The 19319-nt window shown below is 35.2% G+C and overlaps 1 protein-coding gene across 1 annotated transcript in view; it reads right to left on the minus strand.

Annotated features, from left to right (window-relative positions):
- The window catches only part of Spag17 (sperm associated antigen 17), a 239361-nt gene that overhangs the window by 74392 nt on the left and 145650 nt on the right, over positions 1–19319 (minus strand). Inside the window, exons 21-24 of the mRNA XM_063256315.1 lie at positions 18763–18993; positions 17648–17759; positions 16566–16721; positions 1155–1268 (exon numbers count right to left, since the gene is read on the minus strand). Coding sequence (XP_063112385.1) covers positions 1155–1268; positions 16566–16721; positions 17648–17759; positions 18763–18993 — 613 coding nt within the window. The remainder of the gene's footprint in view (positions 1–1154; positions 1269–16565; positions 16722–17647; positions 17760–18762; positions 18994–19319) is intronic.

A 19319-nucleotide genomic window follows, 5' to 3' on the forward strand; every position in this document is an offset into this window, starting at 1 on the left:
TTCTTCCTTTTTACTCGGTCCCTTAGCATACCAAGTTTTGACTCTATTAGTGCATAATAATTTTCATGGAATTAAAAACAACTGCTCAGGCCCACATCATGTACTGAATCAGACTCACAGAAGATGAGGCTCAGGAAGTTGCTTTATAAAACCCTACATGTAATTATGACACACAACCAAAGCTGAGCATCTTTACTTGTAATATTAAATCCAGATCATCTTGCTCACTTTTGGGGCTCTAACTGCCATTTATCTGCTACTGGTTCCAGAATTTACCTGACTTTCCATCTCAATCCAAATCCACATTTGTATCTGCTTTTTAGCATCTCCTGTTTGTGGTGCTAGAGGCACTTGAAACTATACTAAGAAACTGGTTATAATAATGCTTGGTAACACTGTTCCTGCAGAAAAAAGAGCTACAGAATAGGGAGATAACTGGATCACCATGATCTATACTAACATTCAGTTTCAAGGTTGTATAGTATAGGGATTACCTTTTGATTTTGTAATGCTTTAAAAAAATGTACTGTGGTTAGATCCCTTTAAAATGCAGAGGAACTCACAGATTTCCTAATTGCCTCTTGGTAAAAGTGAAATATTATTTTGTGGTTTGAAAGGAAATAGCTTCCAGTTGGAAAATTTATTTATTGAAAGTAGAGGAGAGAAATCCTTCAAGATGTCCAATGAATAGCTCCTTTAAGACTAATGTCCTGTAGCACACCGAGCACTTCCACAATCACAGAATTCATAAAAATATTATTCTGTAGAAAATCAAAAGGATTTCTTGGTAAATCATGCTTTCTTTGGCACTAACCTACAGAATTATTTTCATGGGCTAGTTAAGAAAGTTAAGTGGAATTTATATGTGCGTTTATACATATGATCCTATATACATATGCAATTATATGAAAGATTACATAAATGACAAATGCCATTTAAAAGCCAAAACTATATTCTCATTTGCAAATACGAGTGATATGTACACATATAAACATATTATGTACACCTATGTGTATGTACCACATTTTCATTGCTTTGCCTTGTAAAAAATTGTAAGAGGCATTAAACAGAACTAGTTTATCGACAGTGTGTAGACTGAGGTTGGGCAGTGATTCTCGCCATGGCACACATGTCTTTTTTTTCATTTATTTCACCTGGCACTGTTCCACTTGATCCATAATAACTTATTGAGAGGCAGATTCCATTTTCTAAGGTGGCAGAAAAAGATCCAAACTTGCTGACAGCTTTACTCTCTGCACAAGATACTTCTAAAAGACAAAATCAAATCAAGGACATTTTAATTTTTATTTAAAAGAAATATAACCAAAACTTACTGGGGCTTAGGGTCTTAGCTGGCCATCACAATCAATTTAAAACCAGTTGGTTTAGACCCAGCATGCATGTACTTGGGAATGTCAGAAGCATGGCAGAATTATGAAGATACAAGCAGGAGACTTTTGTTTTAAAGGTTTAGTTTGAAATTCAGACAGGGTATACATTGGCTAACAGCACAGTCATATGAAGATTATTGGCCTGGCAGATAATCAGTATGACTTTTTAAATGAAAATCACCAGGTCAGTCACAATTTCCCCACATAATAAAATACATTCTTAAATTCCCACATTTAAAATTTTTCACATTCTAAAATTATTTCAGTCAAATGTAATTTTAAAGTATAATTTATTAAAGCATATTTTTCCAATTTTTTTTATTTGAAGAAAGAATTAAAAAAACAAAAAAAATATAGAATTCAAAAAAATCATAAAATCTGTAATTGACACATTATATATTGTCATCTTAAAAATAGTTGTTAAAGTTACAAAATCAAAACATAAAAAGTGGTTAGACATTCAAATACTGACAGTGCAAACCCTTCTGTTAATGATCTAACAGAAATCTAGTAATATGGTCATCTGTCTTACACACTACACATACTGTTATATCCTTTAGAGCACTTTCCTTCTCTTTCACTTTTACAATATTTATTATACTTTTTGGATCCCATTATTCCATCAGTTCTTATTATTTTTTACACTGGAGAGACAATGTGATATTTACTAATGTGGGTTTTGTTTATTTCACTAATGAAATTTTCAAGTTGCCTCCATTTACCTATAAAGGCCTCAAGAGCATACTTTTTAAAATAGCTGAATAGCATTCCATTGTATAAAAACACCACATTTTTTTCATCCACGCTGTGGTTGATGGGCATTTTGGTTAGTTAAAGCATATTCTTAGGGCATATATGAAGAATTTGAAATGATCTCTTCTGCTGTGTTATTTCCAGTTCACATCTCGGCTAGTTCAAGAAAGGAGACAATATTGATTTAAACGATCCTAAGCCATGAAGAGACCATTGCTAGACTGGGAATGCCAAAAGATCAGTGCAACAAAAACAGATTTCATGAGATGAAAATATTTGTAAAAGATATAACTGGTAAAGGATTGTTACACAAAACACACAAAAACTCTTAAAACTCTACCATAAGAGCACATACACAACTAAGAAACAGGCCAAAGATTTCTGTATCACTAAAGCTCCCTAAGTGGCAAATAAACATATGAAACGATGTTCAGGACCACACATTATACAGAAAATGACAACACTGTGAGATGCCACTGCACACCTACTGGAGTGAAGAAATTCTCAAACACTGACAATATCAAGTACAACTGAGGACACAGAGCAGCGGAACTCTCCTTCATTGCTGGGGTACATGAAAAGGGGTACAGCCCTTTGGAAGACAGTTTGCTGGAGTCTTTTCTTTTTTTCTTTCTTTCTTTTTCTTTTCTGTCCTTACTGAGAACTGAGCCCCTTGTCTTCTCAGTGAGCTACATCCTCAGTGTGTCTCTGAGTAATCTTCACATTTTTTTTAAACAACGCCTTAGTAAGTTGTCCAGGCTGGAGTTGAATTTATGATCTGCCTGCCTCAGCTTCCCATAGTGCTGGGATTATAGGTGTGTATGACCATGTGCAGCCTAGTGTGGTAGATTCTTAAAAAACATGATCATACTATATGATTCAACAATCTTTCTGATATTTACCTAAATAAGTTAAAAACTTACATATACACAGCATTTGTGAAATAAGTTAAAAACTTATGTAAACACAATTGTGAAAAGTTAAATGCATATTGGTAGGTGAAGGAAGACAATCTGAAAAAGCCAAAAGCTTTATTTCATTTCTAGAAAAAGTAAAATTAATGACACTCAAAAGGTGAATGCTTGTTAGAAGTTGGGATAGGAGAGGAGAACTGAAAATACAGAAAATAGTTAATATTGTAATAGTGGATATGTGTCATAATATATTGGTACATAGAAGAGTACTAGGTACATTAGGGTGTAAACTCCAATGTAGACTATAGCCTTTGAGTAATAATGATGTATACATTCATCATCAATTGTAACAAATACATTACTCTATGAGGAGAAGTAAATGAGAAGAAATCAAGGTCTCAATTATTGAGAACTATTGTTTTGTCCAGAGAGAATGATATAATGAAGAATAATGACACTTTAGGTGAACATATGTAGAAGATATTTTTAATTGAATGTTCCTATTGGAGTTCCAGGTGTATATGATATCTGCTAAAACTTAATAGCAGGTGAGACAAAGATATGCATGTGTAAGGGCAGGTAATATATGAGAAATCTCTGTACTTCTGTCAATTTTTCTGGAAACTAAAGCTGCCTTAAAATATATAATATGAAAGATAATACTTACTGTCAATCAAGGTTCAGGGAAAGAGGCAGCCTTATGCATTATTAATGACGGACCATTTCTACAATTATGGAGGAAATTATCTTGAAACAAATCATTTAAGGGAGTGTGTGGAGAAAGGAATATAACTCAGAAAATAAAACAGGACACATACTAAAAATATAAATATTATGAAAGAGAAAAACACTTGAGTTTTCAAGCACATGAAAACATTTTTAGGAGCATATTGTAGATTTAAAAACATGCTTCCTTTTTTAATTTTTTCTTTTATTTTAAAGAGATTAAGACAAAGAGGACATAACAAAGCAGATCAGAACAGAACAATGTAAGCAACCCAGCACTTCACAACAAGACAACTGGATATTAACAGTAGCTACCATAATGTCTCTTTCTTTGAACTAGTTGAGCATAACTTCACATACAATAATATCAAACATAACAAAATGGTATAAAACCATTCAAGATATTGAAAATATTACAGGATATTCAGAATCAAGTAACAAAAAATGAACAGTGGCTACTGTAATATCTCATTTTCCATAGAAAATTTGTTTATACTATCACACATAATAAAATCCAAAAAGACACAACATGATAGAACCAATGGAAATAGAAGAGCAAAAGCATGGTAGGACTTCAAAGCAAGATGATATTAAATCAGCAGTGGCTGCCATAATGTCTTGTTTTCTTCAAAATAGCTGTTCATACCATCACACATAATAAAATCAAACAAAACAGAATAAAACCATTGCAACTTATGAATGAAAATATTACAAGGCTTCAAAGCAATGTAATGAAGAATCATGATTACCATAAAATCTCATGTACTCTTATCATTTCTTACTGTAGGGAGACTATATGGTAATTATACATGTGAGTTTGATTTATTTCGCTTACGAGTATGGTCTCAAGTTGTGCCCATTTATTTATAAATATCTCAATGTGATCATTCTTTATAGCTGAGTAGTATCCCATTGTATAAAAATACCACGACTTTTTATCCATTCCTAAGTTGATGGAAACTTAGGTTGTTTCCAAGATCTGGCTATTACAAATTGGGCTGCTATAAACATGGGTGCACATATATCACTGTGGTATATTTTCAGTTCTTCTGGGAATATGTCCAGAAGCGGAATAGCTGGGTCGAATGGGACTTCCAATCTCAGCTTTTTAAGGAATCTCTAGACTGACCTCCACAGTGGTTGTACCAGTCTACACTCCTACCAACAGTGCAGGAGAGTTACTTTTACCCCACAGCCTGTCCAGCATTAGTTTTTGATAGTTTTCTTGATCTTGGCCATTCTTTCTGGAGTGAGATGGAATCTCAGTGTTGTTTTAATTTGCATTTCTCTTATGACTAATGATGCTGAATATTTTTTCATGTATTTATTTGCCATTTGTATTTCTTCATCTGAGAAGTATGTATTCATCTCAGATACCCATTTTTGGATTGGGTTTTTGAATTTTGGGGGTCTAATTTTTAAAAAATTTTTAAAAAGTTTTAGACAGAAGTCCTTTGTCTGAGGGACAGTTCACTAAGATTTTTTCCCAGTTTGTGGGTTTTCCTTTCACTATCCTGGAGATTTCTTTCAACATGAAAAAACTCTTTTTTAATAAGTTGTGATCCCATTTATTGATTATTGGTTGTATTTCCCACGTGGTTTGATTCCTGTTCATGAATTCTCTACCTACCCCTATGGCTTCAAGATTTTACCTACTTGTCTTCCAACAGATTTAGTGTTTCTGTTTTAATATTTGGATCTTTGATCCATTTAGATTTTAGTTTAGTACATGGTGATAGACATGGGTCTAGTTTTAGTTTTTGGCATATGGAGAGCCAGTTTTTCCAGAACCATTTATTAAAGAGACTGTTGTTCTTCCAGTGGACATGTTTAGCTCCCTTTTCAAAGATAAGGTGGTTGAGTGTGTTTGTAGTGGTGGTTGTTTCTTCTAATCTATTCCATTGATCTTCAGATCTGTTTTTATTATAGTAACATGTTGATTTTATTACAATAGCTTTGTAGTATAACTTCAAGTCAAGGATTGTGATGTGTCCTGCTTTGTCTTTGCTGCTTAGAATTGCCTTTGCTATTCTAAGTCTCTTCTGGATTCAGATGAAATCTAGGAGTGATTTCTCTACATTTATGAGGTATGTTGGTGGCATTTTAATTGGGGTTGCATTGAATCTGTACAACAGTTTTGGGAGAATAGCCATTTTCACAATATTTATTCTACCTATTAAAGAACAAGGAATGTCTTTCAATTTTCTGAGGTCCTCTTTAATTTCTTTTTCAGGGTATTATAATTTTCCTGGTGTAGATCTTTTGCTTCTTTTGTGAGATTAATTCCTAAGTATTTCATGTTTTTGGATGTTAGTGTGAAGGGTTTGGCTTCTCTTACTTCTCTCTTAGTGATCAAAATCAACAAATGTTAATGTATAGGAATGCTATTGATTTTTGAGTATTGACTTTGTATCCAGCTACATTGATGAAATTATTTATTAAATCTAGGAATCTTTCCATGGAGTTTGGGGATCTCCTATGTAGAGTATCATGTCATCTGCAAATAATGAAATTTAAGTTCCTCTTTTCCTATCTTTACTCCTTTTATTTCTCTCTCTTGTCTGGCTAGTATTTCCAGTACTATGTTGAATAGGAGTGGTGATAAGGGACATCCTTGTCTTGTGCCTGATTTTAAGGTAAAGGCTTTCAGTTTTTGGTCATTTAATATGATACAGGCTGTTGGTTTGTCGTAGATGGCCTTTATCATATTTAAGTAAAGACTATCTATTCCAAATTTCTCTTAGGTTCTTTTCATGACAGAATGTTGGACCTTATCAAAAGCTTTTACTGGCTGCAGGTCCCTCCAGGGAGAGAATCAGCAGCGTCTCCTAAGATCTGCACCATGTTGGAACTTAGGACACTTGGAAACCAAGCAACCAGCTTGCCTCCGTGGTAAGTGGCTGTGGTGTGGCAGGCTGTGGCCCTTCCAGGGGGAGAACCACCAGAATCTCCTGAGATCTGCACCATGTTGGAACTTAGGGTGCTGAGAAACCAAGCAACAAACTTGCCTCCCTTGCTAAGTGGTTGTGGTGTGGCAGGCTGCAGCCCCTCCAAGGGGAGAACCACCAGTGTCTCCTAAGAGCTGTTCCATGTTGGAACTTAGGGTGCTGGGAAACCAAGCAACCACCCCACTTCCCTGCTAAGTGGTAGCAAGCCTACCGGTGCATAGGCTGAGAGTCAAACATCCCACTTCCCCTGCTCCCAGTTAGCAAATGGGAACCAGAGATCTGAGCATCTCTTGGGAGATTGACCATATGTAATATAGCAAATAAGATGGATTTCCTTCTACTGTCTCTTTGAGGCAAATATTTTTACTACTGTTTTGCTTTATTCTGATTAATAATAGTATTTCTCTATTCAATATTCTGTTTTGATAAGTTCTATAATGTTCTGTATTTCACTTTGCTATACGTGATTGAAAGAATAACTTTTGTGAAGATAATGAGATATACTGTGATATCTACTGCTATTATCCCAGTGACCTACTGTGAAGTTCTATACCAGTTTCACTACACTGTCTCATTTGGCTTTGTTCTGTCTTGTTCTGTTGTGTTTTACTATCTTCAAAATAAAAAAAAAAGCTTTTACTGTGTCTGTAGAAATGATCATGTGATTCTTACTTTTGGCTCTATTGATATGGTGGATTACATTTATTGACTTACATATGTTGAACCATCCCTGCATGCCTGGGATGAATCCCACTTGGTCATGGTGTATATTCTTCTTGATGATTTGCTGCATCCTGTTTGCCAATATTTTATTAAGAATTTTTGCATCTATATTCATTAGGTAGATTGGCCTGTAGTTTGCTTTTTTTAGTTGGATCTTTCTCAGGTTTTGCTAGTAGAGTAATATTTGCTTTCAGGAATGGCTTAGGAAAAATTGCTTGCCTTTCGATTTCACTGAAGAGTTTGAGGAGTGTTGGCATTAAGTCTTCTTTGTATTTCTTGTAGAATTCCACAGTGAATCCCTCTGGGCCTGGGTGTTCTATTGGTAAGGACTTACATTTTCAATTTCACTAATAGAAATTGGGCTATTCAGCAGTTTTACATCTTCTTGACCCAACTTTGATAGTTCATATGTTTCTAGGAATCAGTCCATTTTTTCTGTTATTGAACCTATGAGAGTAGAGATTTTTGAAATAGGTGTTGATGGTATTCTGTATTTCCAAGGAGTCTGTGGTGATTTCACCTTATTCATTCCTTATTGGATGAATTTGAGTTTTTGCTTTTGTTTTTAAAATAAGGTTGGCTAAGGGCTTATCAGTTTTTATTTATTCTTTCAAAGAACCAACTCTTTGATTCAAATTGATTCTTTGGATTGTTTTCTTAGTCTGTATTACATTAATTGCTGCTCTGATTTTTATGATTTCCTCCCTTCTTTTGGCTTTGGGCTTGACTTGCTCTGCTTTTACAAGATGTTTGAGGTGTAGCATCAGGTTGTTTATTTGTGTTCATTCTGTTTTCCTCATGTGGGAACTCAGTGCAATAAATTTCTTCTGAGGACTGCTTTTATTGCATCTCACAGATTCTGGTAAGTAGTATTTGTAATTTAGTTTGCTTGTAGGTATTTGTTTAATTTCTTCTTTAATTTCCCCTGTGACCCACTGATTGCTCAAGAGTGCATTATACAATTTCCATGTGTTTATGGGGTTTTTACAGTTTCTTTTATCACTAATTTCTAGTTTTATGGTGTTATGATCTGACAACATGCATTTACTTAAATATGTTCTGTGGGCTAGTATATGGTCTGTTTTAGAGAATGTCTCATGTACTGCTGAGAAGAATGTACATTCTGACATTGTTGGATGAAACACTCTGTATATGTCTATCAAATCCATTGTTCACAGGTGTGATTCAGTTCTGTTATTTCTTTGCTGATTTTCTGTCTGGTTGATCTGTCCTTTTGGGTCAATGGTGTATTAAGGTCTCTGGTTATAACTGTGTTATTGCTTATTTGATTTTTCATTTCTTTTAATACTTGCTTTGTATAGCTGGGTGCTCTGAAATTTGGTGCATATATATTTAAGATTGTTAGCTCTTCCTCTTGAAGTTTTCTCCTAAATAGTATATAGTGACTTTCTTTACGTCTTATGTCTTTACATACAAATCAGTCTTGGTTTGAAGTTCACATTGTCTGCAAACAGAATAGCTATCCCTGCTTTTTTTTGTGGGAGGGGGTTCCTGTTGCATAAAGTATTGTTTTCCATACTTTGACTTTCAATGTATGAGTTACCTTTTGGGTCAGATGGGTTTATTATAGACAGCATACAGTTGGATGTTGTTTCTTGATCCATTCTGCCAGTCTGTTTCTTTTAATTGGTGAATTGAGACCATTTACATTAATGATTATAACTGATATGTATTGGTTTATTGTTGACATGTTATCTTACTGCTGTTGTGTCTTTACCTTTCCATTCTGTTTAATTGTCTGCCTTGCTTAGCATTTTTTTTCCAACGTGTCTCTAGAATGTCTTTTAGTATTCTTTGCAGGTTGATTTGGTGATCATGAAGCTCTTCAGCTGTTCTTTGTCATGGAAGCATCTTTTTCTCCATCCATTTTGAAGGACAGTTTTTCAGGGTACCTAAGTGTACGTTGGAAGTCGTTTTCCTTTAGGATGAGAAATACTTCACTCCATGCTCTTCTTAACTTCATTGTATTGAGAAATCTGCTGCGATTCTGATAGGTTTTCCTTTATAGGTGTCTTTTCTCTCTAAGAGCTTTCAATATTCTATTCTTCTGTTGGATTTCTGGGATGGTGATTATTATATGTCTGGGTGTAATTTTAATTTGGTCATGGATATTTGTAAAAACCTTCTGTGAATAGCTCTTGATCATTTGTATTGTTCCCTTCTTTTTCATTTATCCCTATCAATCTTATGTTGTTTATCTTTGCATCATCTTGCAGATGTTGAACAGTTATTTCCTGATTCCTTGTTATTTTAAAAAGATCTTTCCTTTCCTGTTCACTAGCTGAAATCTTGTCTTCGAGGTCTGAAATTCTATTTTCACTTTCATTGAGGTAGTTTTGACAACTTTCAATGGAAGTTTTGATTTCCTTTATACCTCTTTGAATCTGCTTCATGTATTCTGTTTGTGTCTTATATTGTTCCTCCAGGGATTCTGTCTTTTTACATTGTTCCTCTAATTTTTTAACTGTGTTTTCTTTAGAGGTGTTCAGCATTTCTTTCATTACTTTTATCATTTCTTCTTTTACCTGGGAGATTATTTCTAATTTGAGTTCCTTTATAGCTTCCCAGAGTTCCTTTTTTATTCAGTTTCTATTATGTCAGGCATTTCAGGTGTATGGCTTATATTTTCTTCTATGTACATGATTCCCAGGCTTTCTTGGGATGGACTAGAGGTTTGAGATTACATTTTGGTCTTTCATCTTGTCATTTTCCTTTATTTCCGTGTTTTGAGTGATGTTCCACAGCTTCCCCTGGGCATGTTGGAAATTGCCTCCTGTGTCCTTGGCTCCTGGACCCAGTCATGTACATGGGAACTACCATGCCACCTCCAGTATTCCAGGAAGTTGGGGGGGGGGGCTGCTAACTGCTGAAGGTGATGGTGCAAAGCTCTCCCCGGGTTAGCACCAAAGCACTGGAACTCACCTTGCGTGCCTCAGCTCCCTGAATTGAAGGAAGGTCACTGGGCATGGTCTACTCAGGCCTTGGAAAACTCCTGAGCCTAGCCCAGTGTTTCAGGAAGGCAGACAGATACTTAACCACTGGGAGTGGTAGTCCTAAACTCTCCCCTAACCAGCACCAGCATACTGTGACACACCTCTTGTGGCCTCAGTTCCCTGGGTTGAAAGAAAGTAGCTGGGTGTGGTCCAGTCAGGCCCATGAAACCTGTGGAGTCTAGTCCAGTATGTCTGGAAGTAAACTCTCTCCAGGCCAGTGCTGTGTGCTGGATCTCACCTCACATGGCTTTAGCTACCTGAGTTCAAAAACATGTTTCCTTAATTAAGCCATTGACAGATGAATTGAAGGGGATTGTTATGATTGAGATTCAACAAGGTTTTTTGAAAATTCAAGGGGAAAAAGTAGTTTAAATCTCGGATCAGTATCTATCTATCTATCTATCTTGTATCATCTATTATCTATCTATCATCTATCTATCTATCTATCTATCTATCTATCTATCTATCTATCTTGTATCATCATTTCCCTTGAAAATTCAAGGGAAAAAGTAGTTTAAATCTCAGATCAGTATCTATCTATCTATCTATCTATCTACACATCTTGTATCATCTATCTTTCCTTATCTTTTCAGGGAAAGCATTGATATGGTAAGAAACCATGAAGAAGATAAACGTTTTGTAAGCTAAAATTTTGCACTTTGTGACAGAAGGAAAAATGAACAAATGAAGGTGAATGAAAAATTAAATTAAAAAATTCTTTGACTTGAAACTGGAGCTTGATTCTCAGATTACAACAGATCATCAAATTAAAATAACATTGAGATTCTATCTCACTCTAGAAAGGATGGCTATCATCAAGAAATCAACCCATAACAATGCTGCAATGGGTATGGGAAACAAAGAATTCTTTTTTACTGTCAGTGAGAGTGGAGACTGTGTGGCCACTGTGGAAATCAGTGTGGAAATTCCTCAAAAACTTAGGGTTGAAGGTTCCATTTGATCCAGCTATTCCCCTTCTTGGTATTTTTCCAGGACTGAAAACATATCACAGTGATACGTAGGCACCCATGTTTATAGCAGCACAATTTTTAATAGTGAAATCTTTGAAGCAACCCAAATTCCCATCAACTGCAGAGTGGGTAAAAAAGATGAGGCACATTTTTGGTCAAAATAGCTAAATTGGGTTAGGTTAGAAAAGATGTGAAGAAGGGTAAACTTCAGACATTTTATAGGTAAATGGATGCAACTTAAGACCATATTTATAAGTGAAATAAATCTGACTCACATGCATAAATATCATATTGTCTCCCTACTGTAAAAAACTGAAATGGTAAATAAGACCCAAAATGTACAACAGATATTGTGAAAGTTAAAGGGGAAGAAATTGCTCAAAAGGAAAGAACAACAACTGTGATGGGGGAAGGAGAAAAGCAAAAAGGGAAAAGATTATATATATATATATATATATATATATATATATGTATATATTCACATACCTACATATATATGATATGTATATATATATGTATATATATATGTATATATATATATGATAGATGATTATACTACTAATCGAAGTTAGCTCATCACAAAGGTGATTTGTGCTTTCACTGATCATTTTTTCATGCAACTACATTGAAGGTAATAATACACAATATATTAACTGTTGTTGATTTCCTATTATTTTGTTTAGAGATTCTGTATCATTGTTTTTATTCTTTTTTCATTTTAAAATTTAAAAAATCTTTCCCTTTTTATTTTAAAGAGAATAAAACCAAACCAAACAAAATAGAACAAAGCCAATTGAAACAAACCAATGTAAGTGACAAAGGACTTCAAAACAATAGGAAATCTACAGTGGTTACCATAATAACTCCTACTGTCTTCAAAATAGCTGCAGATACCTTCAGACATAGTAAAGATCAAACAAAACAGAACAGAATAGAACCAATAAAAACAAAACAAATGAGCACAATAAAGGACTTCAAAAGAAGAGTAAATTCAAAATGGTTGCCATAATATATCTTGTTATCTTATACCCATGCAATTGTATATAATAAAATCAAACAAAACCCAGCCCAACAAACAATGAAAATAATACAGGACTCAAAACAAGACAATAAGGAATCAGCAGTGACCACCACCCTCAGAAGGATATCCGCCATAGAAGGTATACTGCATATTACCATCCTCTGAATAGATGATCAGAGCACTGGCTTAGACCTGCAAAGTCAGTGAAACACTAAGCACTACAAGCATTGAATTGTAATCCACCTCAATAGCTATCACTGAGCCTGTGTTTCTCTGAATCAGCCGGTTGCTTATGATAGGAAAGCGAGGATTGGCTTTTGCTGTTTCCTAGCCTGTGAAGTGGGTGGGGCTGGCATCTGGCTTTCCCCACCGGGGGCCCATGCATCGTGCTGATTCGCAGGGAGGACTTGCTTCTTGGTGACTCAAAAATCTTGTTTTCAAAGAATATTTAGTGAATAGGAAAGTACACTATGAATAATTGTTATTTTCAGGGTAGTGAAATTATAAACAATGATTACCTGTTGTTTTTTTTTTTTTTTTTTGGTTAAGTTTTGAGACAGGGTCTCACTATGTTTTCCAAATTGGCCTTGAAGTCAATAAGTTGCCCAAAATGAGCCCTAACTCTCTATCATTCAGACTCAGTCTCTCAAGGGCTAGCATTTCTGGTGTGCATAACCAAATCTGACTTTCCAGTTATCTTCTTTAAATGTTTCTATATTTTAAAATTTTTATAGTGATCAATATAAGTTGGTATCGGCTATAACAAAGAGACATAATTTAAACTTTTATGTGCTAAGTTCTTGGGTACTTTCATATTTATCAAACACTGTGCTTGTATAATTTCATTGTAACCAAACTTATAAGAAAGATTTGCCTATTGATCCTGTCACTAACTGGACTTGAAAATATTTTAATGTTTAGTCGCATTCTTTTGCATGTATAACTTATACAACTTTAGACAGGAAGCAGTGGTGTCATCCAGATATTTTCATTGCTATTAGGAAGTTTCATAATGTTAAATTAACAGAGATCCACGCTTACTTCTCATCTTTAAGCAGGTAATGACTTTCACAGCCAAATTTATGCTTTCCTCATGTTCTTTTGTTCCCATTTTTTTATTTTAAAGAGATTAAGACAAAACAGGACATAACAAAGCAGATCAGAAAAAACAATGTAAGCAACACAGTATTTTACCAGAAGACAACCCGTAATTAACAGTGACAACCATAATGTCTCTTTCTTTGAAATAGTTGAGCATAACTTCAAATATAATAGCATCAAACATAGAAAAATAGTATAAAGCCATTAAAGAGAATGAAAGAATTACAGGGCATTCAGAACCAAATAACAGAAAATGAACAATGGCTACTATATTTTCCATAGAAACTTTGTTTATACTGTCACACATAATACAATCAAATAAGACAACATAATAGAACCAAAGGAAACAGAAGAGTAAAAGCATGGTAGGACTTCAAAGCAAGATAATATTAAATCAGCAGTGGCTGCCATAATGTCCTGTTTTTTTCAAAATAGCTGTTGATAAATCACAGATAATAAAATCAAACAAACCAGGATAAACCCATTCCAGCTAGTAAATGCAGCCATTATAAGGCTTCAAAGCAATGTAATGGGGAATTATGATTACCACCAACTCTTACCATTTCTTACACTAAGGTGAATATACAGTAAGTTTATTTTGCTTATGAGTATGGTCTCAAGTTGTGCCCATTTATTTATAAATATCTCAATGTGATCATTCTTTATAGCTGAGTAGTACTCCATTGTATAAAAATACCACAACTTTTTTATCCATTTCTCAGTTGATGGACACTTAGGTTGTTTCCAAGATCTGGCTATTACAAATTGTGCTGTTATAAACATGGGTGCACATATATCACTGTGGTATGATGTTTTCAGTTCTTCTGGGAATAGGGAATAGCTGGGTTGAATGGGACTTTCAATCCCAGCTTTTTAAGGAATCTCCAGACTGACCTCCACAGTGGTTGCACCAGTCTACACTCCCACCAACAGTGCAGGAGAGTTCCTTTTACCCTACAGCCTCTCCAGCATTTGTTGTTGGTAGTTTTCTTGATCCTGGCCATTCTTTCTGGAGCGAGATGGAATCTCAGTGTAGTTTTAATTTGCATTTCTCTAATGACTAATGATGATGAACATTTTTTCATGTATTTATTTGCCATTTGTATTTCTTCAACTGAGAAGTGTGTATTCATCTCAGGTGCCCATTTTTGGATTGGGTGTTTGAATTTTGGGGGTCTGATTTCTTAAAATTCTTTATATGTTTTAGACAGAAGTCCTTTGTCTGAGGGACAGTTCACTAAGTTTTTTTTCCCAGTTTGGGGGTTTTCTTTTCACTATACTGGAGATTTCTTTTGATATGCAGAAATTTTTTAATAAGAAGTGATCACAGCTGTGGATTCTGAGTAGTTCCCATGTAGTTTGATTCCTGTTTGTGAATTCTCTACCTAGCCCTATGTCTTCAAGGTTTTTACTTACTTTGTCTTCCAACAGATTTAGTGTTTCTCTTTTAATATTCAGATCTTTGATCCATTTATATTTTAGTTTAATATATGATGATAGGCATGGGTCTAGTTTTAGTTTTTGGCATATGGAGAGCCAGTTTTTCCAGCACCATTTATTAAAGAGACTTTTGTCCTTCCAGTGAACATGTTTGGCCCCTTAATCAAAGATGAGGTGGTTGAGTGTGTTTGTAGCTGTTGTTGTATCTTCTAATCTATTCCATTGATCTTCAGCTGTTTTTATTCCAGTAGCATGTTGATTTTATTACAGTAGCTTTATAGTATAACTTTTGTGATGTGATGTGTCCTGCTTTGCCTTGGCTGCTTAGAATTGCCTTTGCTATTCTAGGTCTCTTCTGGTTCCAGATGAATTTTAGGGGCGATTTCTCTAGATCTGTGAGGTTTTCTCTTGTTCTTGAAACCTAGAAAATCTGTGCTTTAGAGAGAACTGACTGATAGGAAGAAAGACATCATCAAAATGAATATTGGCAAACAAGTAAATTTTAGGAGGAACGAATTAATGAGGACCCTGAGTCTTTAAAGGCGATGTTCACTGCAAGTGCTCAAACCAACGTTGTAGATAGAATGCACATTACAAATTAAGTGTTGCTGCATAAATGCAGCTGGCCTGGCTAGACCCTTAATGGCAACTGGATCAAGAGCTGAATGCCTGGAGGCAACAGAAGCTGTTTATCAGCCCAGTGGAGATGATCTATGTACGTTGTGTACTTCTCCACTACACTAGGGAAATGTATTCAAGCAGAATGGTAAAATACCTCAGACTCTGAGATAAAATAGGAGAAATAATAGGACAGAGACAAAGAAAATCGATATTTTAAAGTTATACTTTTATAGAACAGTAACTTCAGGACACAAAATTACCCAAGGTTACAATACCCCCTCCTTCTCCTTTGATAAAACTCACTTGAAAATTCCTGAGTCCAACAGATACTTTGGCCCTGTGTCTTCCACCTGTAAACTGCACCTATGAGCTTCACTGTAAATTAGGCTTGCTCTTCTCATACTGTAGATTCATAAATTCCATAGACTTTCACTCTCAAGGAAGCAGTTCATTGCACTGATTATTTAAACTTCAACGACATAGTCTACCAGTAAGTAACCTGACAAACACTAGGAATATACATCTTAGATTATTCATCTTGAAAACACTCCTAAAACATATAAATATATCAACTTCAGAACATGAAGTTCTTTATGTGATCAGATATAAGAGGTACAATAGATGTCTGTTAATTTGACACCTTGAAACTTGAGGGCTCTTAGGGCTCACAAACTATTTTCTGAGTATGTAGTTCTTTAACTGCACCCAATAAACCATCTCTGCCTCTGACTGATGCATCCTGAAATACTTTTCTGTGACAGAATCCAGTGAACCTATTCTGTGGGTGGGGTGAGCTGAGATCTCCATCTTGACCTTCTCTGACCCTGTCTCATGAAAATATTATCTGAACAAACTGCAAATGCAAGTCAGCCTCTTGTGTTTTTGCTGGGGAGTGGGCTTACATATGACTTACATATTAACCACAAAGATGCAGCTACTTACTTGCTTCAAGATTTTGTTCCTCATCATTTTCTTCTTTCTTTTCCAAAGAATAAATTTCTTCTTTGCTTTGCTTTTTCACCAAACTCTTTGGGTCTTTTAGGTGAATTATAAAATTATGCTTGTCCTTTTTCACTTTCATTTTGATAAATGTTGGGCCTAACAAAGAACCACGGAATAAAATGGTCAGATGAGGAGGATGCCACACGAAGCCCTTTTCCTAGATGGTCGCATTGTGCAGCACAGAATGCAGACCAGGGAGGGGAGCCCCGGAAATGTTCGTGTAAACGAAGGATGTCTTAAACAGCGCAGATGGAGAAGATACTTGAGGCCTTCTAGTCGCATCTCAAACAAGATAAATTGGCAGAGCTATAGTGCCTATAACCAACTTTATGATTCATCAAGTGAGGTAATGTGAGAGAGTTTTGCAACTTAAAAAATAATTATTGTTGCAGGTATCAGGTATTACTATTATAGTAATTATTTTCCTAATAACTGATTCTTTTTTAATGCTTTCATTCATTTTTATCCAACTTTTTAAAAAAATCTCTTTTTAAATGTCCAGCCTTTTATTTTTCAATTTTAGTTGAGTTACACTTCCAAATTGATAAATTTAGGATGATAATACTCTGCTTAGTCTGAGCCACATAAAATTCAACACCATGTATGCACAGATAAATCTTAGTAAGAGCTAAAATAGCAGCCATAGGACCTCAAGCTCTGTGTTTCAGAGTCCAGACCAGAAAATGTTGCAAACTCACATTATGAGGTAACAATGTGTATTGAAATTAATATTAATTACATATTTGCTTATTGCAGTTACTGATGTACTACTTACCAATCATGTAGAAATATTTTAATAATTGATATGTTCATATCAATATGTCCAAGCATAATTCCGGGCTGGCCTATACCTTGTAGAGGCAATAGGAGACTGTGAAATCTGAAAATACTGAATGTGGGGTATGCATGAGCAGCAGTGGATGTGCAGTTTGATCTGTCACACGCAAGAGTACAGAGTGCCAAGATTACCTGAGGTGCATTGACATCTTTCAAACCATTAACCATTTGGTTTTACAATGTACCTTTTTCAAATGCTGTCTTTTCTACTTCGATCTGCCCTCCATCAGAAGGATACAGATAATAATTTGATCCTGAGATTTGGACAGGTGTATCTCCCATATTGTATCCTCGAAACTAGAAGAAAAACATCATGCTTTGAGTGTGGAACTTCAATTGACAAAAATCAGCTTATCAACCTTTACCAACTAAAGTCACCATAAATTAAATTTCTAATAAATTTCTACCGTTTTGTAGGTTTAGAGGTCAGAGTCCATATAACCTTTAGAAACTTCTATACTGTTACAACAACAAGCAGAATTCAGAGTTCTCTGGTTTCATACTTATTGAAACATCAAACTGTACTATTATTACAGCAATAGGAGAAGAAATTGAATTACCATTCATTAGCTAATTTTCTATTTAAAGTGAACTTATATTTTGCAGAATATTGATATTTGATACTTTCAGAAGTCATATGTGAAAGACATACTTTGCTAAATGTTGCTGAGAGAGCTCCAGTTGATTCTGATACTGTATGTGCTAACCTTAAAGGGTAGATACTGTTACATTTCTATTTTTTCTCACTAGGTTTTCCTCCTAAATAGCTACTTATCAAAGAAAAAATTTTATAAAAGTGTCCAAACCAGAAACATTGGTGCCACGAATGGCAGCCAAATGTGTTCAGCAAGTGTATATTTGAGACAAAACCAATTTTTGTACTGATCTATTGCCATTTCCATTTTCATGTACCTAAATGATTGCTTTTGTGTCAAATTTCCACTCATCTATTTTTTTCTTTGAGACAGGGTATCTCTCTATGCAGTTTAGGATGGCCTCAAACTCACTATGTAAGCCCAGGCTGGCCTCGAACTTATGGCAATCCTCCTGCCTCAGCCTCCCAAACACTGGGCTTACAGGCTTGTGCCACCATGCCTGGCCAAATTTCCACTCTTGAGTAACTTGCTTTCATGACATTAAAAAAAATTCACCTGAGAATGTTTCTACCTTGGTGATTGGCTACAAAGGAAGATTTGCTATAAGAAGGTGAAATACAGGTTTGGGCTAATGAAAAATGGAAAATCTTTGTTTTCCCAGAGTAGGAGTAACCCAGATAGACTTTTTAGAAGATTGATCTTACTGGGAACTCTGGCTCAGGTTCTGGTTGTTGCAGGGTCTCTGCAGATGCCTCTGGGATTGCTAGTTGTTCTTTCACTCTCTCCTTAGAAGAAGACTTCTTCTTTAGAGACCTTTCCTTCTCTGCTTTGTCCTGGCCTTTCTTTTTACCAGCATCTTTACCCTTCTTTTCTGCTTTCTTTTCTTCCCGTAAACGTTCTTCCTCTGCTAACCGTTCTTGTTCTTCTTTCCATGCCTGTAAATATATTTTAAAGATGTTATCAAATTTTTGGAAAAAAATTAAATGTGTATTCCATTCAGGTCCATTTTGGCAAATTTTTGACAAGAGTTTTGTAAGTGGTAGCTCTGATAACTCAGAACGCTGAGCTAGGAACCTTGGAGACATCCCTGATTATTTTTCCTGCCCAAATCCTGTCAGAGATTCCTCTTCAATTCAGCTTCATCTCTTATGCTTTGTTGCAGTTTTTTAGTTCAAGCTTTTATTATCTTTAGCCTTCACTGGTCTCCTTATCTTTTATCTTTCTTCAGATGTAATTTATCCTTAATTTAAATCCTAAAGTT

This window comes from Cavia porcellus, unplaced genomic scaffold (genome assembly GCF_034190915.1).
Source record: "Cavia porcellus strain 051 isolate PalLab524CR breed Dunkin Hartley unplaced genomic scaffold, mCavPor4.1 scaffold_1, whole genome shotgun sequence".
Taxonomy (NCBI): Eukaryota; Metazoa; Chordata; class Mammalia; order Rodentia; family Caviidae; genus Cavia; species Cavia porcellus.